At 37.7% G+C, this 27847-nt stretch overlaps 2 protein-coding genes across 2 annotated transcripts; one reads left to right on the top strand and one right to left on the bottom strand.

Moving 5' to 3' along the window:
* The first annotated feature begins 1071 nt into the window (after positions 1-1071).
* LOC121474828 (olfactory receptor 2T11) lies at positions 1072-2031 on the top strand. Its single transcript, XM_041727954.1, has one exon. The coding sequence runs from the start codon at positions 1072-1074 to the stop codon at positions 2029-2031; it is 960 nt and encodes a 319-aa protein (XP_041583888.1).
* Positions 2032-11501: 9470 nt separating this feature from the next.
* On the bottom strand, positions 11502-19850 carry LOC121474829 (olfactory receptor 2T29-like). The gene is made up of 2 exons (XM_041727955.1): positions 19820-19850; positions 11502-12466 (listed from the first exon to the last, which is right to left on the bottom strand). The coding sequence occupies exon 2, from the start codon at positions 12462-12464 to the stop codon at positions 11502-11504; it is 963 nt and encodes a 320-aa protein (XP_041583889.1). The 5' UTR covers positions 12465-12466; positions 19820-19850.
* Between the last annotated feature and the right edge of the window lie 7997 nt (positions 19851-27847).

Here is a 27847-nt window from a genome sequence, read left to right as displayed (position 1 = left end):
TATTTGGCAATTGATATCTGCTTTGGGGGATAGTCTTGTAGGACTAAGCCCTTAGCCAGTGAGATATTAAGCTATCTCCATGTAGATAGTGTGGATATTGTATTAAATTGTAGGACACCCAACTGGTTGTCTGGAAAGTTGGACATTACTAATTATGGGGAATAAACCGTCACAAATTTGGTGACTGCCAAGTGTCAGAGATGAAATAATGAGAATAGAGGAGACACATAGAAAATGCTTCTTTCTTTACAGTCTACACTTCCTAAATTATTCGTTTTGCTCACCTTTTGGCCATTCAAATACCCAGGGGATCAATGAGACTTTACACCAACTAGTATTGACTTAGCTCTCCTATAGACTGGACAACATTCTGGCTGCCAGAAATGCAGAGAGTGAATAGGAAAGATATAGTTAAACTCTAACCCAAGTATGGCAAATGCCAATTTTACGGCATTTTATTTATGTAATTAACACAATCTATGTATTGCAGTATGAACATAAAGGCAATGTAAAAAGTATTATGCTGAGAGAAATAAGTCAATCAGGAAAAGACAATTATCACATGGTTTCACTCATATGTGGAATATAAGAAATAGCACACAGGATCATTAGGGAAAGGAGGGAAAAGTGAATTGGAAGTCATCAGAGAGGGAGAAAAACCATAAGAGACTCCTAACTCTAGGAAACAAACTGAAGGTCACTGGAGGGGAAGTGGGTGGGGATGGGGTAATTGGGTAATGAACATAAAAGAAGGCATTTGATGTGATGAGCCCTGGGTATTATACACAACTGATAAATCACTGAATGCTACATCTGAGACTAAGTATGTATTATATGTTGGCTAATTGAATTTAAATTTTTTTAAAGTGTTATTCTCCAACAAAAAGAACTAGATCTACAGTTTCTAACTTAAGATGTTTCTCTTGGTCTGTTCATTTTTCTCTAGCATTTTGCCTTGGAAAATTTCAGCCAACCAGTACTCTCTGAGGTGTCATCCATACTGAAAGTGTCTTCCCTCTTTTTCCTTCCTGATCTTTGTGGCTTTCTGCACTGCTGGGGCTGCCATCAACAATGTCAATGAAGAATATAACTTTATCCTCTGACTTTATCCTCCTGGGGCTTCTGGTGAACAATAAAGCTACAGGGATCGTTTTTGCTGTTATTTTTGCTATTTTCATGGTGGCTGTAACTGCAAATCTGGTCATGATATTCTTGATTCAAATGGACTCTCGTCTCCATACACCTATGTATTTCCTGCTCAGCCAGCTGTCCATCATGGACACCTTTTTCATTTGTACCACTGTCCCAAAACTTCTGGTTGACATGGTTTCTAAAGAGAAGACCATTTCCTTTGTAGGTTGTGGTATCCAGATCTTCCTCTACTTGACCATGATTGGCTCAGAGTTCTTTCTCTTAGGCCTCATGGCCTATGACCGCTACGTGGCTGTCTGTAACCCTCTTAGGTATCCAGTCCTGATGAACCGCAGGGTGTGTCTCCTGCTGGCTGCTGGTGCCTGGTTTGGTGGGTCCCTGGATGGCTTTCTGCTCACCCCCATCACCATGAATGTCCCTTACTGTGGCTCCCACAGTATCAACCATTTTTTCTGTGAGATCCCTGCAGTTCTCAGACTAGCCTGTGCTGACACATCCTTGTATGAAACCCTAATGTACATCTGCTGTGTACTCATGTTACTCATCCCTATCTCTATCATCTCAACCTCCTACTCTCTCATCTTGTTAACTGTCCACCGAATGCGCTCTGCTGAAGGCCGGAAAAAAGCTTTCACTACCTGCTCTTCCCACTTAACCGTAGTCAGCATTTTCTATGGAGCTGCCTTCTACACTTATGTTCTACCCCAGTCCTTTCACACTCCTGAGCAGGACAAGGTAGTGTCAGCCTTCTATACCATTGTCACCCCCATGCTCAATCCTCTTATCTATAGCCTCAGAAACAAGGATGTCATGGGGGCATTTAAAAAGATGTTTTTGCAATACTCATCTTCTCAAAAAATATCCTCAAGTGATGCTTAAGGATTCAATAAACTCACAAAAGGTCTTCCTAAGAACATTTTCTATCATCTTATTTCTTATTTCAAAGACAATTGCTTGGTCATCTGTCAAAGATAATTTACAATTGGTGATTAAGAGGATTTACCATCTCTAGTTTCTTGTTACCAGAGGAGAAAACCAAAGATTTTCCAATAATTATGCAGATAGATTTTGGCTATCAACAATGAGGTATTATTACATTGGTTAAAGAATTCATCTAATTCTGGTTATTGCCTCTCAGACTAAATAAAGGGGGGGGTACCCCATAGCATTTGTGGTAAAAATAGTGACTGTCAAATACTAGGCCACAATAAATAGTGAGTAAACTAAACTGACTGAATTTTGAATGTTCAAGCATTACACAACCATTTAAAAGGAATATAATATTTAACATCAAAGAAAACTACTATGCCTTTTTCCAAGTTATTTTAATAACAGAGTTCTAGGAAAGATGATGTCTTTGGGAAGAAAATTTACATTGCCCAATTCTGTGTGATTCATCAACAGGACTTGGATGCAATTCAGATTTGTTTGGAGTGAGATGAAAAGCTTTTGAAGAATTTTCTGTATAGACATACTTGATAAGATGTAAATTTTTTTGTGGACTATTTTATGCACACTTAGAACAGGGAACTAGATTGCATGCAAGAAGACAATTCAGGAATCTTCAAATGAGAGAAAAGATTGAATTGAGTAGTTACACAAGATTTAGCTCACGGAAAGGATGACTTTAAGGAAAAAAGTGAAATGAAAGATAAGTCAATTGACCTCAAGGTAAAGGAAGCTAGAATTTCTACTTACTGATATTTTGAAAACTTTTAGAGTGGCAGGAAAGAGTAAGAGAAATCAATAATTTAGTTGTTGAGAAACTTTTGAAATATCTAGTAGATACACGAAGCCAATCAGGGTTGAGGTTGTAGGTAAGGGCCGAAGGTTTAAATATAGTAGTCTTCAGAATAGAAAGACTAAAGACATAGGATTAGATGAAACTTAGGTAAGAGTAAAGAGTTAAGACCAAGGCAACTGGAGGCACCTGGGTGGCTCAGTGGTTGAGGGTTTGCCTTGGGTTCACGGGCGTGATCCCAGGGTGCTGGGATCGAGTCCCACATTGAGACCCCTGTGAGGAGCCTGTTTCTCCCTCTGCCTATGTCTCTGCCTCTCTTCTCTGTGTGTGTGTGTGTCTCTCATGTATGAATAAATAAAGTCTTTAAAAATTTTTTTAAAGACTAAGGCAACTGTGTTCCGCTGGAGAGACAGTAATACAAGAGACAGTGATTGATGGAGTAAGGAGAATTCATATCTCAGATAAAAGTGAGAAACTTCAAAACTGGGAGTATTACAACTGCAGTAATTGTTGGGTTATAATGAGAGCTTTGAGTTGGCCACTGTATTTGTCAACACAAACATCAATTATGAACTTAATAGAAGCAATTCCAATGGAGTTGTGTTCCAAGAGGATTCAGAGTAAAATAGAAGGGGAGAAAATGGACAAGATGGGTACAGTATAAGTACCTTTCTTAAATGAGAGCAGATAAGTGGAGCAGCAGCTAGAAAGGGATATATGATATCAATACGTTTTGTTATAAGATATTGCAGATATGTTGTTAAGGGGAATAATCTACACAAAGTATAAATTGATAATGGAGGAAGTTTCTTCCATATGGTAACCTTTCAGAGATATAGAAAGCTTAGAAACCAATTTAGAAGTAAAGAGGTTGATTTTTTTGAGTTAACATGGTCATTTCATTTGCTATGAGAGCATAGTGGATACAGGTTAGTTCTCTGATTTCTATTTTCTCAGTGTAATTGGAATCAAGGAGAGCTTCTACTTGTGAAGGGATGGAATGATTTCTAAAAATTTGTGAAAAGAAGAAAACATCTTGGAGCTCAATTGAGTAAATGAATGAATTAGAGATATTAGGATTGCAGGGTAGTCTTGGGAATGATTTATGATTTAGCGCAGGCATGTTTGTCAAATAGTCAAATAAGTGGTGCCTAGCAAATAGTAAACACACAATGTATTACCTACAATTAATTATGGCAATAGAAATGACTAGAAAAACAAAAAATAACTGCTATCACTACTTCTACAGACTTAGCATTTCTTATATGAATAAAATATGTAGTAATCATTTGTTTTTCCAATGCCTAGACCTTGAAGCATGTATTATTTATAGTTGTTTATTTCAGTGAATTGATCTCTCTCTGAAATTAAGAGTTTTTTAAACCAAAATTATTGGCCATGTGGAGCTTATTGTATAACATGATACAATTTGGAATCATAAGGTAACATACTGTCTCCTCAACATACTAATTATTTAAATATATGAGTTAAAGACACCCCACAGTACATTCAGTCTTTATACTAGTCTTTGTGATGCCTTCTCTGGTGACAAGCTGTATTATCTAATGTATTCAGTGAATAGTCTTTCTGTTACAATAGATTTTATTAAAATGTTTAGACTTCTATCTTTGCATATGCCCAGTAACTGTTCAACTTTTGAGCTGATTTTTTTTTCTGAGTTGATTTTTTTTTTCTTATTCAAGTTTAAATGTTTTAAATTACTTCTACCCTACATGCCAATTTCAGATGCAAAGGAGAGTGAGGTTAAGATTACAGGCTTGTACTTAAACTCATTGGTGTTTGACTCTCGGTTTTTCAATTTCTGTGTTGTGTACCCTTGGACATGTTACTTAACCTCTCTGTACCAAATTTTCCTGTCTTAAAGAAGGACAGCCTGTTAAAAATCAAGTAAGGGAACAGTGTTTTTACAACAGAGATTTTCTGAGTTTGTGACTTCTTGAGGTAAAGGCAGTTCTGCTTTTATCATATGGTAATTTATGATTTTTCTGTGTGTTCTCAAGGCATAATTCTCAACAACAGTCCCTCTTGATTCACTAAGTAACTAACATTTTAAATACCTTAACTTTAAAAATCCCCAGGGTATTTTTTTTTAGATTCTATCTAGCCCCCCATTAAGTATTACTAAACCAAATTGGCATCAACCATCTGCCACCTTGTGGATAATTAATACATTACATTATTCTAAACTAAAATATGTCCTTCGTGTGTCCCTTAAAACATAGAGAAATTAAGGAGTCAATCCCATTTACAATTGTACCCAGAAGCATAAGATACCTAGGAATAAACCTAACCAAAGACGTAAAGGATCTATACCCTAAAAACTACAGAACACTTCTGAAAGACATTGAGGAAGACACAAAAAGATGGAAAAATATTCCATGCTCATGGCTTGGAAGAATTAATATTGTGAAAATGTCAATGCTACCCAGGGCAATTTACACATTTAATGCAATCCCTATCAAAATACCATGGACTTTCTTCAGAGAGTTAGAACAAATTATTTTAAGATTTGTGTGGAATCAGAAAAGACCCCGAATAGCCAGGGGAATCTTAAAAAAGAAAACCATAGCTGGGGGCATCACAATGCCAGATTTCAGGTTGTACTACAAAGCTGTGGTCATCAAGACAGTGTGGTACTGGCACAAAAACAGACACATAGATCAATGGAACAGAATAGAGAATCCAGAAGTGGACCCTCATCTTTATGGCCAACTAATATTTGACAAAGGAGGAAAGATTATCCACTGGAAAAAAGACAGTCTCTTCAATAAATGGTGCTGGTAAAATTGGACATCCACATGCAGAAGAACGAAACTAAACCATTCTCTTACACCCTACACAAAGATAAACTCAAAATGGATGAAAGATCTAAATGTGAGAAAGATTCCATCAAAATCCTAGAGGAAAACAAAGGCAACACCCTTTTTGAACTTGGCCACAGTAACTTCTTGCAAGAGACATCCATGAAGGCAAGAGAAACAAAAGCAAAACTGAACTATTGGGACTTCATCAAGATAAGAAGCTTTTGCAAAAAAAAAAAAAAAGAAGAAGAAGCTTTTGCACAGCAACAGAAACAGTCACAAAACTCAAAGACAACCTACAGAATGGGAAAAGATATTTGCAAATGACCTATCAGATAAAGGGCTAGTTTCCAAAATCTATAAAGAACTTATTAAACTCAACAGCAAAGAAACAAACAATCCAATCATGAAATGGGCAGAAGACATGAACAGAAATCTCACAGAGGAAGACATAGACATGGCCACAAGCACATGAGAAAATGCTCCACATCACTTGCCATCAGGGAAATACAAATCAAAACCACAGTGAGATACCACCTCATACCAGTGAGATTGAGGAAAATTAACAAAGCAAGGAAACAACAAATGTTGGAGAAAAAGTGGAAAAAGGGGACCCATCTTGCACTGTAGGTGGGAATATGAACTGGTTCAGCCACTCTGGAAAACTGTGTGGAGGTTCCTCAAAGAGTTAAAAATAGACCTGCCCTATGACCCAGCAATTGCACTGCTGGGGATTTACCCCAAAGATTCAGATGCAGTGAAACACCGGCACACCTGCACCCCGATGTTTCTAGCAGCAATGTCCACAATAGCCAAACTGTGGAAGGGACCTCAGTGTCCATCGAAAGGTGAATGGATAAAGAAGATGTGGTCTCTGTATACAATGGAATATTACTCAGCCATTAGAAACGACAATTACCCACCATTTGCTTCGATTTGGATGGAAATGGAGGGTGTTATGCTGAGTGAAATAAGTCAATTGGAGAAGGACAAACATTATATGGTGTCATTCATTTGGGGAATGTAAAAATAATGAAAGGGAATAAAGGGGAAAGGAGGAAAAAAGAGTGGGAAATATCAGAAAGTGAGACAGAACATGAGAGACTCCTAACTCTGGGAAAGGAACAAAGGGCGGTGAAAAGGGAAGTGGGTGGGGAGTGGGGGTGACTGGTAATGGGCATTGCCAGATTCTTCTGGCATCTACATCTTCTGGCATTTGATGGGATGAGCATTGGGTGTTATGCTATATGTTGGCAAATTGAACTCCAATAAATATATATATATATATATATATATATATATATGTATGTATGTATGTATATGGTTAGGAAAGTAAAACAAAATAAAATAAAAACTAGACTACAAAATATGACATTAATGGTATTTTTATTTAAATTCAATTAACCAAGATATAGTATATCATTAATTTCAGATGTAGTGTTCAATTATTCATTAGTTGCATGTAATACCCATTTTTCATGCATGTGATGTATTAAGGGTATATTTGAAAAATTCATGTTGATTTGTTTTTCTTTCTGTCATTACGTATTTTCTGCACTGAGCAGTTTTGGTTGACATCATCATCAATATTAGAAGCAGTACTCTGGTTTTTAAAAGCACAGATGAGCTGGGTCTCAACCCCAATTTTGCCACTTACAGACTTGAGCAAATCACCTAAAGTTCTTTGTGATTCAATATTTTTATTGTCTTTATTGTCCTGAGCATTATGAAGTGGAGCTTTCTTTGCTTACAGTTCTTGCTTTAGTTTTTGTCATCAGCATAATCATTATTATTGTCCTCAGCACCCAATGTGTATTTTGGATCAAGAGCTGAAGCTCAATAGTCAGAAACCTGAGTGTAAGTCTAAGGGGATACAAACAGTTTACCATTTTCAGGTGCCTGGACTTGTAGGAACAATGAGCTGATCATGATATCCAGCTCACTGAATGGGAAAATAATTTGTTGGAGTACTTATGTTTTTAGTTGTTCTCTGTAACAGTCATGAGGTGTAAACTGTTGTTAACCCATTATAGTTATGTGTGCAGCTATCCCCTCCATTAGTGCCTGGTCTTTAAATGGTCTGTCTCTTTACATTTTTATAACTAAAAGCAAGATAGTTATCTAAAGTAAAGTTATGTAAAGTTACCTGTACATTGGCGAAGAAATTCTTTGTTGGGCATATTTACTTGTAGCTATTTTCTATAAATTTTCTCCTTGGTTGGCCCATATTTTTATGTGTTTTCCACTCTAGCATATGTATTTAAGGCATTTTTAAACATTACTTATAATTTTAGATGAATTCACACAATCCCATTGCATGACAATGAAATGTCTTCTTAATCTGTCACTAAGATTTTTCTATCATTACTATGAACATTTAAAATTTATGAATCAATTTACCAATGATAAATATGCAGAGATTTTTGGTAAGAAAGTATCACTATCCCAAGTTTTATGCTTCTGATATCAGAAAAGCCCTTAGCCCTGAGCTGTGAACCAGACTTGGAGAAAAAAATCCATAAAGCCAGTTGCCACCACTGGAATCCTGCAGAAGTACGGCAGGGAGTGGTAATGAGGTAAAAGGACTGTGAGGTATGGCACATGGCTGATGTGGAAGGCCCTATTTCAAGTGCAAGAGAAGATCAAGCAGGCAGAGAGTGAATTCTTCCTTCCTCTGCTTTTTAATTCTATTCAGGTCCTGAGTGAATTGGATGTTACCCATCCCCATCAGAAAAGGTGACATGTTTTCCCCAGTCCACCAGTTCAGTTGCTAATTTCATCTAGATACATTCACAGACAAATTCAGGAATGATATTTAATCTGGGCACCCCATGACCTGATCAAGTTGATTGGCTCATATGGTATTTAAAAACAGAATAACATGATAGGCTTGGAGCTCAGAGTCCATAGGGAAATAACTGGCACAATTTTGACTAGATGTAATGTGAATTTAGGTCCCTTCCACTCTTCTGGCATCTACACACAAACATACATCTCCCATGATGCCAATAGTTCTACTGATTTTGTTAAATTGAGATTCAATTTTTATATTAAGATGGTAAAAATATTTACACTAAAGTCTTTAGTTGCATTTTGTTACATTTCCTTTAAGATGGCATGTTATTGTTTTTTCCAGAATAAATCAGATCTCGGGGTAGTTTATTTGCTTAATTTATTTTTTTTCTGCCGTATGTATCCATTCCCTTTTGATAAATATCCCCTGGGTATTGTGACTGCTTTAGAATTCTCCTAATCTCTTCTTTCTGAGCGATCTCTTCTGTAGCTCGTCTTCCTGCTCCCATGTACACTATATCTGCTTGCCTGGAACTTAGCTGCACAGAGCTCCTCCTGAGAGGTTTCTCCAACATTAACTTTTCTCCTTGTACCCCCACCCTCACCCGGATGTCTGTATTCCAAGCCCTCCTCTTTCTGTTTTTTTTTTAAGATTTTATTTATTTATTCATGAGAATACACAGAGAGGAGAGAGAGAGAGAGAGAGAGAGGCAGAGACACAGGCAGAGGGAGAAGCAGGCTCCACGCAGGAAGCCCAGTGTGGGACTCAATCCGGAACCCCAGGATCACACTCTGGGCCAAAGGCAGGCGCTAAACTGCTGAGCTACCTGGGCTACCCTGTTTTTGTTTTTTGTTTTTTGTGGGGTTTTTTGTTTGTTTTTTTTTAAGATTTTATTTATTGGTTCATGACAGACACACAGGGAGAGGCAGATACGTAGGCAGAGGGAGAAGCAAGCTCCATCTGGAGAGCCTGATCTGCTATTTGATCTCAGGACCCCTCCCAGGATCACTGCCTGAGCCAAAAGCAGATGTTCAACCACTGAGCCACCCAGGTGCCCCTCTACAGTGCTTTAAATGGGACCATTAAATGTGTGTCATTATGGTCCAAGAAAAGTTCTCAATTATTTTTAAAGAGTGTACTATTTTATTAATTCCATTTCACTGCAACAAAAATATTGTAAACTAATTCTTCAACACAGTTTGCTAAAATACTGCAAAATCCATATTTTCTAGCCATGAAAGAATTGAGTGTGTCAAGAAAAAATGGGAGGGGGAATCTCTAACTTTGAAACCACCAGATAATTCACAAATTCTCACAGCTAATTAGAAACTGAACATGCAGTGAAGCTCGTGGTTTTATGGTATAGATTCAAGAAGGCCCCACTTACATCCCAAAATCCCATTATTCCACTTTGGATGGTCCATCCACTTAGACCTACACTATCAAGCTCATCGTCCTCATTCACCGGGTCTCCATACCTACAGTGTTGCTCTTCTCCAATTATTCCCAATTATTTAACTTTTCTAAAATCCAGGTCTGGTCATTTTATTATCATTTGTAAATACCTAGCGCATAAAAGGGCAAGAAATGAGGGTACAAAGTGAACCTGGAAGGAGATGCCATTGGAACATTTCCCTCCTGTTTGGCCAACCACCTGAACTTTGCTTATCATGTTACTGTTCTGTGGCATCATATCCTTGAGCAAAAGCTCTGGACCTACCCAGGTTCCAGTACTCGAATGAAGGTAGCATCTAGTCATTCATTGTTCAACATTGAGATCTTGGGTCTCCTTTCAGCCTCTTTGTTCGGCTGAGCTCACATGTCATAGGTAGAACTGATGTGTCCTTATTAGCTGCACCCTTTGTACATGAGGCTCAAAACAATTTGTGTATTTTATTACAACTATTTCCACAAAGTGCACCTACAGATCAAATTCTTTAGGGCAGTAGGCATTTGTTATTTATATGTTAAATTCATTAGCAGTTTGTTATTATTTTTATTATAATATGGCATTGGGTATGTTTTTTGAACAAGTGAAGGATTGGTTGTTTGATGGTCTTCCTCTGCCTGTTGGAATAATAAGTTATATACTTCAAATCTCAGCTCTGATGCCACCTTATGCTGGAAAGCTTCACTATGCCCTCCTCCTCGTGGGGTTAATATTTTTCTCACAGTACCTTCAACCACAATGAACTAATTATTTCAGAGAGGAAACAGCCACTGGATGTATTCAGGTTTGGAACCTAAAGAACAAAATCACCTTAATTTTAAAAAGGCCAACAAATGGATGATGGGCACTGAGTGGGGCACTTGATGGGATGAGCACTGGGTGTTATTCTGTATGTTGGCAAGTTGAACACCAATAAAAAATAAATTTATTATTTAAAAAAAGGGAAAAAAAAGGCCAACAACTGGATTGTTGCAGTAATGATGAGTCATGTTAATATGTGCATCATTCCCAAGATTTGTCACTTACACTACCACCATACTGCAAGGACAAATTATTAAAATAGACAAAAGTCCAATGTTTTATGTTTTATTTTTATGTTATTTCAAATTTGCAGGAAATCACTGTGATTAAAATAATAATAGTATAATTAAAACTCATATACTTTTGCCTAAGTTCTCCAATATCTTTATATCCATTTACATTATCATTTCTCTCTCTATTTATCTCTCTCATCAGTTACACAGCTTATTATATTGTTTGTAAATATTTTATTATGTATTTCTTAAGAATATGAATATTCTTCCACCAAATCACAGTGGAAACTTCAGAAAATGTAACATGGATACAACACAATTATTCAAATATTTTGAATGCAGAAGTGTAAAAATGAAGAGCCTTTCCGTACAAGGAAATGATTCCTCCAAAAGACTGAACAGGTGATAACGCAGCATGGTGTGACAATCTGAGGAAAAACGTTGGGATAGCATCCAAAAGTTTTAATTTGTAGAGTGAAGGGGAAAAAAACATTAGTACAAATATTTCTTACTTTAGAGTTTCCTGAAAGACAGATCCCACATTCAACATTTTTTTTAGAGCCCTTGTGACATCCTTATTTCTAAAACTATAAATTAAAGGATTTAGAACAGGAGTGAGTATGGTGTAAAAGACAGATACAATCATGTCCTTCTCAGGGGTGTGATAGGAGGTGGGGAGCATGTAGGTGTAGACAGAAGCACCATAGAAAGAGATAACCACCATCATGTGGGAAGAACAAGTGGCAAAAGCCTTCTTCCGTCCCTCTGCTGAGTTCATCCTGTGGATGGTAAAGAGGATGAAAGAATAGGAGCTTAAAATGACTGTCACAGTGATGAAGAGCATGAGGACACAGCACAGGTACATGAGTGTCTCATAGAGGGAAGTGTCTGAGCAAGAGAGCTTCATTACAGCAGGAACCTCACAGAAGAAATGGTGAATCTCTCGGGATCTGCAGAAGGGGAAGGTCATGGTGACAGGAGTGAGCATAAATCCATCCACAGATCCCAAAATCCAGGAGGAAGACACCAAGAGAAAACACACTCTATGGTTCATGAGGATAGGATAACGGAGTGGATGGCAGATGGCCACATAGCGGTCGTAGGCCATGGCAGCTAGAAGAAAAAATTCTGAACCTCCTAGTGTCAAATAGAAAAACATCTGCATCCCACATTCAGGGGCTGAGATCTTATTCACACCCATGACCTGGTCCATGAGCATCTTGGGCACAGTGACAGAAATGTACATCACATCCATGAGAGACAACTGGGTGATAAAAAAGTACATGGGGGTGTGAAGGTGAGCATCACAGTGTATCAGAAGGATCAGGATGGTGTTTCCAGAGAGGGCCATCAGGAAAGCCATGAAAATGACCACACAAAGGACAGCTGGGTGTTTGGATTGACTGAAGAGTCCCACTAGTTCAAAATCTGATTGTACAGTATAGTTGGCCATCCAAGTAGTGTTCTCCATTGGTTTTTACCTGGTTCACCAAGGAGAACCTTGGAGTTAATAGATTACTCATGAGATATGACCACCTGAAATAAATGTTAGTGAGCTTGTATGTGTGTAGGGTGTGTGTGTGCATATATATGCTTGTGTGTATATGTTTGCATACATTATATAGTGTATATGCCACTATAATAGTGAGTGAAGTTCTGCTCCTTTTTACAACAGGCCCACCAGGGTATTATAGTAAATGAAATAAGTCAGACTGAGAAAGACAAATATACATAATTTCACTCATATGGAATCTAAAAACACAAATGAATAAATAATAAAAATAAAAACAGTATGAGACCTAGAAATATAGAGAAGAAATTGATGGTTACCAAGGAGGAGTGCTATGGGGTGATGGGCAGAATGGGTGACAGAGAATGGGATGTACAGTCTTCCAGTTATTGAATTAATAAATCACAGGAATAAAAGACACAGCATAAGGAATATAGCCAATAATATTGCCATAGTATTGTATGATAACACATGGAAGCTACACTTGTTGTAGGCATAGCATAACATATAATTTATTGACTATCTACGTTGTATACCTAAAACTACTGTAACATTCTTTGTCAAGTATATTTAAATTTTTTTTAACTATTGCTAATCTACAATAAGGTTGCCTCAGTTCAAAGTCATGAAGTTTCCTAATGATAGTATTTATCAATGAGTATAGAAAATTTCAGAATTGCTCTCATATAAAAACACATGCAAAAACGTGAATCATTGAAAAAAAAGAAAAGAAAATCTCTTATTTATTGACCTTTTTGGTTATGAAAGTCAAATTTGAATCAGCTTTTCTGGTGTAAGGATCTAATTGGTTCTTAAAAACTCCTAGAGATACATTCTATTTAAGAAAGATTTAGAAAATAGTTGAAACATAGCTTGGGAGGATATTTATACCAAAAATTTCAACCCCCATTGTATGTACAATCAAGCCAGACTGTGATGCTCTGTGGTTTTGCAGGGTGATCCATGCACCCATAGCAGCAGATCAGGGTCTTCACCAATGACTAACACCTTAGATATCCCAAGGCCATTGATTTAGGAGCTCTAACTTTGAGGTTGTACTGTGTGGGTTCAGATTATCCTCTATCCACAATTCTTTTGTCCACTTTACAGAAAAACAGGATAAGAAGGTTAGATCTCAGGTGTGTTCAGGATATTATATTTTAAATGATATAAAATAATGAAAGTGCTTAGAACATTACCAGTTACACATGAATAAGCACATATATTCTTTTTTTTTATTTTTTTTTTTAATTTTTATTTATTTATGATAGTCACAGAGAGAGAGAGAGAGAGAGGCAGAGACACAGGCAGAGGGAGAAGCAGGCTCCATGCACCGGGAGCCTGATGTGGGATTCGATCCCGGGTCTCCAGGATCGCGCCCTGGGCCAAAGGCAGGCGCCAAACCGCTGCGCCACCCAGGGATCCCAAGCACATATATTCTTAAAGAGTTAATATCTATAGTCACACAAAATCTATAAGAGATGGAAAGCATGGTTTGTGTTTTATAATATAAGATGGATTACTTCAGTTTGCCAGTTTTAGTATTTATTCATACACATAAGAATTGAGATTTGATCATTTCTGCAGTCCCAGACTTTATACACACACACATATATATGAATATGTAAATACAAATAAATATACACAATATATTTATTTATTTTACCCAGTTAAGTAGATCTTTATGGAAAATCCTATCTTAGGTCTATCGGGTACATGCTTCTCCAACTTCATCTACTTAAATCTACCATTTGTTCTAAATCTCAGGAAGAAGAATTTAGGTATTAACAAGATCATTGCCATTTACAAATCAAGGCTCAATTTCCTTGAAAAAAAATGCTTACTATAGACAATAAAGTAGATTATGTTTGTAAAAACAATGGAGTTGCAAGGAGTAACACTGAAGAACACTGACTTTGTCTTGGCTATAATAGAACCCTCCCCTCCAATCTCACTACAGAAAGCCTGACAGTATATGTGTTAAATGCTGATAACAAAAGAAAAATTAAACTGATTGTGCTAAAGGAGGTCACAGTCCATCTATTCAAGCAAAAATACTGTGCGTGTGTGATTAGAGTAGAAAATTAAACTAGCTCAAAATAAATAAGAAAGCACAGCAGAAGTAAAACATATCTGTTCTTTCTGAAAAGGATAACTTCTTTTCTATTTTCACTTCTAGAGAACAAACATTTACAACTTCTCAATTACTGACATATTAAATGCTAAATTGTAAAACTCCTTAACAACAAAACAAGAAACATTGGCTCTTCTCTCTAGGAAGAATTTAGGAATGGTTATGATACAGGGATATTTCAGGAATAAATTCTGACTTTCAAAACACTCTATGCTCTTGTCATGATTCCAAAGACTATTACAATATTCAGCTTATTAATAGTCCCAAGTTCTGGGCTGCTAAAGTAGTGGACAATACCAAAGATTAATTTGATGTCTTAATATAAATCTGGTACACATTGCATCGAAAGATGTAATCTTATTCTCGTTCTCCACCCCCACTGGCCCATGAAAGCTGACCTTTGTGCAAAAATTTAAAACACCCCAATTAAAATCAAAACATACCTGTTGTCCCAGTTAATGTTTGTGGCCAAATGAAGCAAATCTCTGCTGCTTTTGGGTAAATGGCAATCAGTGTGATCAAGCCCCTCTGAGCAGCTTACCTAGCACACCAGGCAGACAATTAAATGCTGTTTATATCATGCAAAGTAGCTGGCCACCTGCTCATTCTTATTTTCTCTAACCAGTTGATAGAGTTTGATGTAAGCAGAACAGTGAATATTTAAGTTGGAGAATTATTAATAGTGGTGGTAGGGGCACCTGAATGGTCTGTGGTAGAACAAGTGACCCTTGATCTTGGGGTTGTAAGAACCCCATATTGGGCATAGAATTTACTTTTGTTTTAAACAGTGGTGGTACAATATCAACTCTTTACCTGAAGCTGACAACATCCCAGAAATTGTTCTATTGTTCTATATCATTATATATTTTACCTTCCCCAGGTGTCAATGAAGTGTTTAATTATCTTATCTTCTCCTTTTTACAAAATAAGTAATTCAAATTCCCAGGGGAAGCATTGTAACATAAGATTAACGAAAGAGCAAACTCTTGGAAACAAAGCAAAACAAAACAAAAACAGGGGAACCTGAGTGGCTCAGTCAGTTAAGTGTCTGCCTTCAGCTCAGGTCATGCTCTTGGGGTCCTGGGATTGAGCCTCAATTTAGGCTCCCTGCTCAGACAAGAGACTGTTTCTCCCTCTCCGTGTGGCCCTCCCCCTACTCGTGCCCTCTCTTGCTCTCAAATAAATAAAATCGCAAACAAACAAACAAAAAATCCACATCATTGGTGTAACTGCCTCACATCATACAACTCACCTGAAGGAGGATTTCTGTCACAGTCTCAAATCATGTGATGGAACCCAAAGCCTATAATGTTGCCTTACCTCTCTAGACACTATCTTCCCTCCACAGTCTACAATTTAGGTATCATCACCCACTGTCACTTGCATCTAAGAAACATCAATATAATTGAGACATTAGTTTCAGTTTTCTAACTACCAGAAATAATGCCCACACAAAGTAAAATCAGCCTCATTTCTTCTATAAAATTTCAGCTTCAATAAAACAAGCCTATTACTCAATAACGTGGGAGGCATGCATATTCTCTTGTCCATACATAAATGGAAATCAAAAAGCCATTTCTAGGGCAGCCCAGGTGGCTTAGTGGCTTGGCGCCACCTTCAGCCCAGGGCATGACCCTGGAGACCCTCTTCGGGCCCCCTGCATGGGGCCTGCTTCTCCCTCTGCCTGTGTCTGCCTCCCTCTGTGTGTCTCTCATAAATAAATAAATAAAATCTAAAAAAAAGCCATTTCCTATGCTTCAGTAAATTATTGCTACCTGAAAGATTCAATCAAAAACGGACAATTAAGACTACACTGATCTTGAGCACTAGAAATGTATGGAATTGTTGAACCATTATAACATAAACCTGAAACAAATATAATGCTGTATGTCAATGATACTTGATTTTTTAAAAAATCACCTTTGTTTTTCTTCATAAAAATAGATGACAGGAAAATTAGGGAAATATGGTCAAGAATTAATAGCATGTATCAAAAGGAGAACAAGTCAAATCATCAATTACCCTTTTGCTCCCGCAATTCTTTCTTATAGGATTTAACTCAGCATGAGATGACACTGCAGCCCTTATCCATCTGGGTAATGGAGTATGACTGTGGTTGACTGTATAAACAGGACAGTGACATCATCCTGGTTTCACTATGTCCATTATGGGAGTTGATGAGGTTTGCCATTGATAAATTCCTTCTGGGACTTTAAAAAAAAATGCAATTAAGAGACTTAACAATAACAACAAGGTAATAGGTATCTCTTTCACACTGTTCTGCTTCTCTCCTCGTGTCTTTTTAAAATGTTTTCTTATTAACTGGAAATCTTGACCAATAGTAACAGTAATCTCAAATTTCACCATCATCAATAAATCTCATCTGCAAGATGTCGGTTTTATATGTGGTCTTAGCCTTTTTCACGTTATAAAATATGTTCTTTACAAAGTGTATATCTATCCTCATTTAATTTTCAAAAATATTTCCTGAAGTATTAATATACTTATCTGTTTCTTATCTGGAAGAAAAGAGAGTTGCATCCGCAACTCAAAAACTAATGTGTCGAGGATAGCACCCCTATCAGGGCTGGAATTGATAATAAAATTGAAGGGGTTTCCTTAATATTTTATCTCAATCACTCTTCATTGGATTACTGAAAAGTATAGATTATACATTTTCTTGTTACTCCATTGTAATCAGTGTTGCTTTAGTATTGCATTTTAAGGAAATTGTTTATAATTTAAAAGTTGAGTGCTGGGCACTGGGTGACTCAGTGGTTGAGCATCTGCCTTTGGCTCAGGTCATGATCCTGGGGTCCTAGGATCGAGTCCTGCATCGGGTTCCCTGGCAAGGAGCCCGCTTCTCCCTCTGCCTATGTCTCTGCCTCTCTATGTGTCTCTCATGAGTAGATGGATAAAATCTTTTTTAAAAAAGTTGAGTGTTAATAATAAAAAATATGAAACATAAACCATTAAGAAGAAAGTTTAATCAATGTATTGTTTACCTAAAATTAAAATAACATTATATGCCAGTTATATTTCAATTATACAAAAGAATTCTTCTGAAACTTTTTCTGTATATGTGTTCTGGACTACACTGATCACTGTCTCACGTTATCTTTTTTTCTTTAATGCAATACGACGATGAAATGTAATTGATCAACTCTAGATTCAAAACAAAGGAACAAATTCCTGGGTATAGTACTTTCATTATCACAAGTACCTTATTTGCTGAGCTGATCTTTGCTCTTTTTAAAGAATATAAAATCCATTGAACAAAGGAAAGCTCATTTCTCAATACATTGACCTACTTTTCCCTCACTTTTCTTCATTTTAAAATGTCAGTGAATACTTTTTTATTAATGTATAGCCTTGATAGAACAATTGAATCATTACTCAAAATAATGACTTTTTTTGTCTCTTCAGCTAAGTGTAGAATTTACATACAATGCTTATTTTAGGGACACCTGGGTGGCTCAGCAGTTAAATGTCTGCCTTTAGCCAAGGGCTTGATCCTGGAGACCTAGGATCTAGTCCCACATTGCACAGCCTGCATGGACCCTGCCTCTCCCTCTGCCTCTGCCTATGTCTCTGCCTTTCTCTCTGGGTGTCTCTCATGAATAAATAAATAAATATTTTTTTAAAAAATAATGCTTATTTTATTATTTTATTTTTTTATAAATTTATTTTTTATTGGTGTTCAATTTGCCAACATATAGAGTAACACCCTGTGCTCATCCCGTCAAGTGCCCACCTCAGTGCCCATCACCCAGTCACCCCCACCCCCCGCCCTCCTCCCCTTCCACCACCCCAGATCGTTTCCCAGAGTTAGGAGTCTCTCATGTTCTGTCTCCCTTTCTGATACTTCCCACTCATTTTTTCTCCTTTCCCCTTTATTCCCTTTCACTATTTTTTATATTCCTCAAATGAATGAGAACATATAATGTTTGTCCTTCTCCGATTGACTTACTGCACTCAGCATAATACCCTCCAGTTCCATCCACGTCGAAGCAAATGGTGGGTATTTGTCGTTTCTAATGGCTGAGGAATATTCCATTGTATACATAGACCACATCTTCTTTATCCATTCATCTTTCGATGGACACCGAGGCTCCTTCCACAGTTTGGCTATTGTGGACATTGCTGCTAGAAACATCGGGGTGCAGGTGTTCCGGTGTTTCATTTCATCTGTATCTTTTAATTTAAATTCATTTTGCCAACATGTAGTATAACACACAGTATTATGTGTATTATCGCATCAAGTGCCCGCATCATTGCCCATCACCCAATTACCCTATCCCTCCACCCTCCTCCCCTCCTGCAACCTTTTGTTTGTTTCCCAGAGTTAGGAGTCTTTCATTTTTTGTCTCCCTCTCCAATTTTTCCCACTAAGTTCCCCTCCTTTCCCTTATAATCCCTTTTTTCACTATTTCTTATATTCCACGTTTGAGTGAAACAACATGATGATTATCCTTCTCCAACTGACTGACTTCACTCAGCATAATATCCTCCAGTTCCAAACTTGTTGAAGCAAATGGTGAGGACTCCTCCTTTCTGAAGGCTAAGGGATATTCCAATGTATATATAGACCACATCTTCTTTAACCATTCATCTGTCATAGACACCGAGGCTCCTTCCACAGTTTGGCTTTTGTGGACATTGCTGCTATAAACATTGGGATGCAGGTGTTCTGGCGTTTCACTACATCCGTATCTTTGGGGTAAATCCCCAGCAGTGCAATTGCTGGGTTGTAGAGTAGCTCTATTTTGAACTTTTTTCTTTTAATTTCAAACTTCTTTAGGAACCTCCACACAGTTTTCCAGAGTGGCTGCACCAGTTCACATTCCCACCAACAGTGCAAGAGGGTTCCCCTTTCTCCACATCCTCTCCAACATTTGTGGTTTCCTGTATGGTTAATTTTCCCCATTCTCATTTGTGTGAGGTGGTATCTCATTGTGGTTTTGATTTGTATTTCCCTGATGTCAAGTGATGCGGAGCATTTTCTCATGTGCTTGTTGGCCATGTCTATGTCTTCCTTTGTGAGATTTCTGTTCATATCTTTTGCCCATTTCAAGATTGGATTGTTTGTTTCTTTGCTGTTGAGTTTAATACGTTCTTTATAGATCTAGGATACTAGCCCTTTATTTGATAGGTCATTTGAAAATATCTTGTCCCATTCTGTAGGTTGCCTTTTAGGGTTTTTTTTTTTCATTGTTTACTTTGCTATGCAGAAGCTTTTTATCCTGATGAAGCCCAATAGTTCATTTTTGCTTTTGTTTCCCTTGCCTTCATAGATGTATCTTGCAAGAAACGCAGTGACCAAGTTCAAAAAGGGTGTTGCCTGTGTTCTCCTCTAGGCTTTTGATGGATTCTTGTTTCACATTTAGATCTTTCATCTGTTTTGAGTTTATCTTTGTGTATGGTGTGAGAGAATGATCCAGTTTCATTCTTCTGCACATGGCTGACCAATTTTCCCAGCACCATTAATTGAAGAGACTGTCCTTTTACCAATGGATATTCTTCCCTATTTTATCAAAGATTTGTTGACATATAGTTGAGGGCCCATTTCTGGGTTCTCAATTCTGTACCATTGATCTCTGTGTCTGTCTGTTTTTGTGCCAGTACCACACTATCTTGATGATCACAGCTTTGTAGTACAACCTGAAATCTGCCATTGTGATGCCCCCAGCTCTGCTTTTCTTTTTCCATGTTCCCCTGGCTATTCAGGATGTTTTCTGATTCCACACAAATTGTACAATTTTTGTTCCAACTCTCTGAAGAAACTGCATGGTATTTTGATAGGAATTATATTGAATATGTAAATTTCCCTGGGTAGCTAGACATTTCACAATATTTATTCTTCCCATCCATGGGCATGGAATATTTTTCCATCTCTTTACCTCTTCCTCAATTTCTTTCAGAAGTATTCCATAGTTATTAGAGTACAGATCCTTTACCTCTTTGGTTAGGTTTATTCCTAGGTATCTTATGCTTTTGGGTGCAATTGTAAATGGGATTGATTCCTTAATCTCTCTTTCTTCAGTCTCATTGTTGGTGTTTTGAAATGCCACTGATTTCTGGACATTGATTTTGTAACCTGACACATTGCTGAATTCAGTATGAGCTCTACCAAACTTGGGATGCAGTTTTAGGTTTTCAATATCCAGTATCATGTCATCTGTGAAGAGGGACAGTTTGACTTCTTCTTTGCCAATTTGAAAGCCTTTTATTTCTTTTTGTTGTCTGATTGCTGATGCTAGGACTTCTAGTACTACGTTGAATAACAGTGGTGAGAGTGGACATCCCTAACATGTTCCTGATTTTAGGGGAAAGGCTCTCAGTTTTTCCCTATTGAGAATGCTATTTGCTCTGGGCATTTCATAATGGCTTTTATAATACTGAGGAATGTTGACTCTATTCCTACACTCTGAAGAGTTTTGATCAGGAATGGATGCTGTATTTTGTCAAATGCTTTCTCTGCATCTATTGAGAGGATCATATGGTACTCGTCTTTTCTTTTATTGATGTGATCTATCATGTCGATTGTCTTACGAGTGTTGAACCGCCATTACACCCCAGGGATAAATCCCAGTACGTCATTGAGAAAAATACTCTTAATGTATTGTTGGGTCCTATTGGCTAGTATCTTGGTGCAAACTTATGCATCCGTGTTCATCAGAGATATTGGTCAATAATTCTCCTTTTTGGTGGTGTTTTTGAATGGTTTTGGGATCAAGGTAATGCTGGCCTCCTAGAAGGAGTCTAAAAGTATTCCCTCCCTTTCTATCCTTTGAAACAGCTGTAGTAGAATAAGTTTTATTTCTTCTTTAAACATTTGATAGAATTCCCCTGGGAAGCCCTCTGGCCCTGGACTTTTGGATCTTTTGAGGTTTTTAATGACTGCTCCATTTCCTTCTGGTTATTGGCCTGTTCAGGTTTCTATGTCTTCCTATTTCAGTATTGGTAATTTGTAGGTTTCAAGGATGATATCCTTTTCCTCCAGATTACCTAATTTGTTGACATATACTGGCTCATGATAAGTTTTTAAAATCATTTGTATTTCCTTGATATTGATTGTGATCTCTCCTCTTTCATTCATTATTTTATTAATTTGAGTCTTTTCTCTTTTCTTTTTAATAAGACTGGCTAGGTGTTTATTTATTTCATTAATTCTTTCAAAGAACCAGCTCCTGGTATTGGTGCTCTGTTCTATACTTCTTCTGGTCGCTATTTTATTGAGTTCTACTATTTATTATCTCTATTCTTCTGCATGGTTTAGGTATATTTGATGTTCTTTCTCCAGTTCCTTTAGGAGTAAGGTTACCTTGTGTATTTCAGTTTTTTTCAATTTTCTGATGGAGGCTTCTAATGCGATGTATTTTCCTCTTAGGACTGCTTTTGCTGTATCCCAAAGATTTTGAATAGTTGGACTTTCATTTTCATTAGTGTCCATGAATTCTTTTAGTTCTTTTCTAATTTCCTGCTTGACCCATTCATCTTTTAGTAGGATGCTCTTTAATCTCCATGTGTTTGAGATTCATCCAAATTTCTTCTTTTGATTGAGTTATGGTTTCAAAGCTTTCTGCTGTGAATATATGCAGGGGACAATCCCAATCTTTGGGTATCAGTTGAGACTTGATTTGTGACCCAGTGTGTAGTCTATTCTGGAGAAAGTTCTATGTGCATTTGAGAAAAATGTGTATTCAGTTACATTCAGATCAAATGTTCTGTATAAATCTATGAAATTCATTTGGTCCAGTGTATTAACCAAGGCCCTCGTTTCTTTGGTGATGTTCTGCTTACATCTGTCATTTGCTGTAAGTGCTATGTTGAAGTCTTCTACAATTACTGTATTATTATCTATGTATATCTTTAATTTGGGTTTTTTAATAATAATAAATTTATTTTTTCTTGGTGTTCAATTTGCCAACATACAGAATAACACCCAGTGCTCGTCCAGACAAGTGCCCCCCTCAGGATCCATCACCCATTGACCCCCTCCCTCCACCGTCCTCCCCTTCCACCACCCCTAGTTCATTTCACAGAGACAGGACTCTTTACGTTCTGTCTCCCTTTCTGATACTTCCTACCCATTTCTCTCCCTTTCCCTCTATTCCTTTCATGATTATTTATATTCCCCAAATGAATGAGATCATATAATGTATGTCCTTCTCTGATTGACTTATTTCACTAAGCATAATACCCTACAGTTCGATCCACATTGAAGTAAATGGTGGGTATCTGTCATTTCTAATGGCTGAGGAATATTCCATTGTATACATAAAGCACATCTTCTTTATCCATTCATCTTTCCATGGACACCGAGGCTCCTTCCACAGTTTGGCTATTGTGGACATTGCTGCTAGAGACATCGGGGTGCAGGTATCCCGGCATTTCATTGCATCTGCATCTTTGGGGTAAATGCCCAGCAGTGCAATTGCTGGGTCCCAGGGCAGATCTATTTTTAACTCTTTGGGAACCTCCACACAGTTTTCCAGAGTGGCTGCACCAGTTCACATTCCCACCAACAGTGTAAGAGGGTTCCCTTTTCTCTGCATCCTCTCCAACATTTGTGGTTTCCAGCCTTGTTAATTTTCCTCATTCTCACTGGTGTGAGGTGGTATCTCATTGTGGTGTTGATTTGTATTTCCCTGATGGCAAGTGATGCAGAGCATTTTCTCATGTGCGTGTTGGCATGTCTATGTCTTCCCCTGTGAGATTTCTGTTCATGTCTTTTGCCCATTTCATGATCAGACTGTTTGTTTCATTGCTGTTGAGTTTAATAAGTTGTTTATAGATCTCGGAAACTACTCCTTTATCTGATAAGTCATTTCCAAATATCTTCTCCCATTCCGCAGGGTGTCTTTGAGTTTGTTGACTGTATCCTTTGCTGTGCAAAAGCTTCTTATCTTGATGAAGTCCCAATAGTTCATTTTTGCTTTTGTTTCTTTTGCCTTCGTGGATGTATCTTGCAAGGAGTTACTGTGGCCGAGTTCAAAAAGGGTGTTGCCTGTGTTCTCCTCTAGGATTTTGATGGAATCTTTTCTCACATTTAGATCTCTCATCCATTTTGAGTTTATCTTTGTGTATGGTGAAAGAGAGTGGTCTAGTTTCATTCTTCTGCATGTGGATGTCCAATTTTCCAAACACCATTTATTGAAGAGACTTTCTTCCAATGCATAGTCTTTTGTACTTTATTGAATATTAGTTGACCATGAAGTTGAGGATCCACTTCTGGGTTCTCTATTCTGTTCCCTTGATCTATGTGTCTGTTTTTGTGCCAGTACCACGCTGTCTTGATGACCACAGCTTTGTAGTACAACCTGAAATCTGGCATTGTGATGCCCCCAGCTATGGTTTTCTTTTTTAAAATTCCCCTGGCTATTCAGAGGCTTTTCTGATTCCATACAAATCTTAAAATAATTTGTTCTAACTCTCTGAAGAAAGTCCATGGTATTTTGATAGGGATTGCATTAAACGTGTAAATTGCCCTGGGTAACACTGACATTTTCACAATATGAATTCTGCCAATCCATGAGCATGGGATATTTTTCCATCTCTATGTGTCTTCCTCAATTTCTTTCAGAAGTGTTCTATAGTTTTTGGGGTATAGATCCTTTGCCTCTTTGATTAGGTTTCTTCCTAGGTATCTTATGCTTTTGGGTGAAATTGTGAATGGGATTGATTCCTTAATTTCTCTTTCTTCACTCTCATTGTTAGTGTATAGAAATGCCACTGATTTCTGGGCATTGATTTTGTATCCTGCTACGCTGCCAAATTGCTGTATGAGTTCTAGCAATCTTGGGGTGGAGGCTTTTGGGTTTTCTATGTAGAGTATCATGTCATCGGTGAAGAGGGAGAGTTTGACTCCTTTGCCAATTTGAATGCCTTTAATGTCTTTTCCTGATTGCTGAGGCTAGGACTTCCAGTACTATATTGAATAGCAGTGGTGAGAGTGGACATCCTGTCTTGTTCCTGATCTTAGAGGAAAGGCTCCCAGTGCTTCCCCATTGAGGATATTTGCTGTGGGCTTTTCATAGAAGGCTTTTAGGATGTTGAGGAATGATCTCTCTATCCCTACACTCTGAAGAGTTTTGATCAGGAATGGAAGCTGTATTTTGTCAAATGCTTTCTCTGGATCTAATGAGAGGATCATATGGTTCTTGGTTTTTCTCTTGCTGATATGATGAATCACATTGATTGTTTTACGAGTGTTGAACCAGCCTTGTGTCCCGTGGATAAATCCTACTTGGTCATGGTGAATAATTTTCTTAATGTACTGTTCGATCCTACTGGCTAGTATCTTGCTGAGAATCTTTGCATCCATGTTCCTCAGGGATATTGGTCTATAATTCTCCTTTTTGGTGGGACATTTGTCTGGTTTAGGAATTAAGGTGATGCTGGCCTCATAGAACGAATTTAGAAGTACTCCATCTCTTTCTATCCTTTCAAACAGCTTTAGTAGAATAGGTATCATTTCTTCTTTAAACGTTTGATAGAATTCCCCTGGGAAGTCATCTGGCCCTGGACTTTTGTGTCTTGGGAGGTTTTTGATGACTGCTTCAATTTCCTCCCTGGTTATTGGCCTGTTCCCGTTTTCTATTTCTTCCTGCTCCAGTTTTAGTAGTTTGTGGCTTCCAGAGATGCGTCAATTCTAGTAGATTGGCTAATTTACTGGTGTATAGCTGTTCATAATATGTTTTTAAAATCGTTTGTATTTCCTAGGTGTTTTAGTGATCTCTCCTTTCTCATTCATGATTTTATTAATTTGAGTCTTTTCTCTCTTCTTTTTAATAAGGCTGGCTAATGGTTTATCTATCTTATTAATTCTTTCAAAGAACCAACTCCTGGTTTTGTTGGTCTGTTCCACAGTTCTTCTGGTCTTGATTTAGTTCAGTTCTGCTCAAATATTTCATAACTCTTTTCTTCTGCTGGGCGTAGGATCTATTTGCTGTTTTTTCTCTAGCTCCTTTAGGTGTAACGTTAGCTTTTGTATTTGAGTTCTTTCCAGTTTTTGGATGGATGCTTGTATTGCAATGTATTTCCGCCTCAGGACTGCTTTTGATGCATTCCAAAGATTTTGAATGGTTGTATCTTCGTTCTCATTAGTTTCCATCAATCCTTTAAAATCTTCCTTAATTTCCTGGTTGACTCTTTCATCTTTTAGCAGGATGGTCCTTAACCTCCACGTGTTTGAAGTGCTTCCAAACTACTTGTTGTGATTTATGTATAATTTCAAGGCATTATGTTCTGAGAATATGCACGAAATGATCACAATCTTTTGGTGTCCTTTCAGACCCGATTTGTGACCAAGTATGTGGTGTATTCTGGAGAAAGTTCCATGTGCACTTGAGAAAAATGTGTATTCAGTTGAGTTTGGATGTAAAGCTCTGTAGATATCTGTGAAATCCATCTGGTCCAGTGTATATTTAATGCTCTCGTTTCTTTGGAGATGTTGTGCTTAGAAGACCTATCAAGTGTAGAAAGTGCTAGATTGAAGTCACCAAGTATAAGTGTACTGCTATCTAAGTATGTCTTTACTGTGGTTATTAATTGATGTATTTGGCATCTCCCACATTTGGGGCATATATATTGAGGATTGTTAAGTCCTCTTGTTGGATAGATCCTTTAGGTATGATATACTCTCCCTCTTCATCTCTCACTACAGGCTTCGGGATAAACTTTAGTTTATCTGATATAAGGATGGCTACCCCTGCTTTCTTTTGAGGACCATTTGAATGGTAAATGGTTCTCCAACCTTTTATTTTCAGGCTGTAGGTGTCCTTCTGTCTAAAATGCATGTCTTGTAGACAGCAAATAGATGGGTCCTGCTTTTTTATCCAGTCTGAAACCCTGTGCCTTTTGATGGGGTCATTAAGCCTGTTCACGTTCAGAGTTACTATTGAAAGATATGAGTTTAGTGTCATCATGATGTCTATTCAGTCCTTGTTTTTGTGGGTTGTTCTACTGGATTTCTTCTTAAAGGGGAATTTTAAGAGTTCCCCCTAAAATTTCTTGCAGAGATGATTTGGAGGTCAATATTCTCTCAGCTCCTGCCTGTCTTGGAAGCTCTTTATCTCTCCTTCCATTATGAATGAGAGCCTTGCTGGATAAAGTATTCTTGGTTGTATGTTCTTCTCATTTAGGACTCTGAATATATCCTGCCAGCCCTTTCTGGCCTGCCAGGTTTCAGTGGACAGGTCTGCTGTTACCCTAATACTCCTCCCCATAAAAGTCAGCGATTTCTTGTCTCTTGCTGCTTTAAGGATCTTCTCTTTATCTTTGGAATTTGCAAGCTTCACTATTAAATGTCAAGGTGTTGAACGGTTTTTATTGATTTTAGGGGGGGGGGATTTCTCTATCTCCTGGATCTGAATGCCTGTTTCCCTTCCCAGATTAGGAAAGTTTTCAGCTATGATTTGTTCAATACATATTCTGGTCCTCTGTCCCTTTCGGCGCCCTTGGGAACCCCAATTAAACGTAGGTTTTTCTTCCTCAGGCTGTCATTTATTTCCCTTAACCTATCCTCATGGTCTTTTAATTTTTTGCCTCTTTTTTCCTCTGTTTCCCTCTTTGCCATCAACTTGTCTTCTATGTCACTCACTCGTTCTTCCACCTTGTTAACCCTCATCGTTAGTACTTCTAGTTTGGATTGCATCTCATTCAATTGATTTTTAATTTCTGCCTGATTAGATCTAAATTCTGCAGTCATGAAGTCTCTTGAGTCCTTTATGCTTTTTTCTATAACCACAAGTAGCTTTTAAATAGTGCTTCTGAATTGGCTTTCTGACATTGAATTGTAATCCAAACTTTGTAACTCTGTGGGAGAGAGGACTGTTTCTGATTCTTTCTTTAGAGGTGAGGTTTTTCCTTCTAGTCATTTTGCTCAGTGCAGAGTGGCCAAAAACAAGTTGTATTGGGAAAAGGAGAAAAAGGGAGGCGAGATGGAAAGAAAAGAGAAAAATAAAAATGAAAAAAAGGAAGAAAAAAAGAGAAAGAAAAAGAAAGGAAAAAAAAGTGTGGGGGAAGCAAACAGAAATCAAAAAGAAAAAAAAAAAAACACCGAGGAGTATCTTCTGATTCTGTATACTTTAAGTCCCTTGATTTCCCCCGGAACTTGTCCATCTGGCTTGTCTTCTGGGGGAGGGGCCTGCTGTGCTGATTTTCAGGTGTTGGCACTTGGGGGAGCTGCTCTGCCCCCTGCCTGGTG

Source organism: Vulpes lagopus, chromosome 13 (genome assembly GCF_018345385.1).
Source record: "Vulpes lagopus strain Blue_001 chromosome 13, ASM1834538v1, whole genome shotgun sequence".
In the NCBI taxonomy this organism is placed as follows: domain Eukaryota; kingdom Metazoa; phylum Chordata; class Mammalia; order Carnivora; family Canidae; genus Vulpes; species Vulpes lagopus.
The sequence above is the reverse complement of the archived record's forward strand: the minus strand, read 5'-3'. Positions and strand labels throughout refer to the sequence as shown.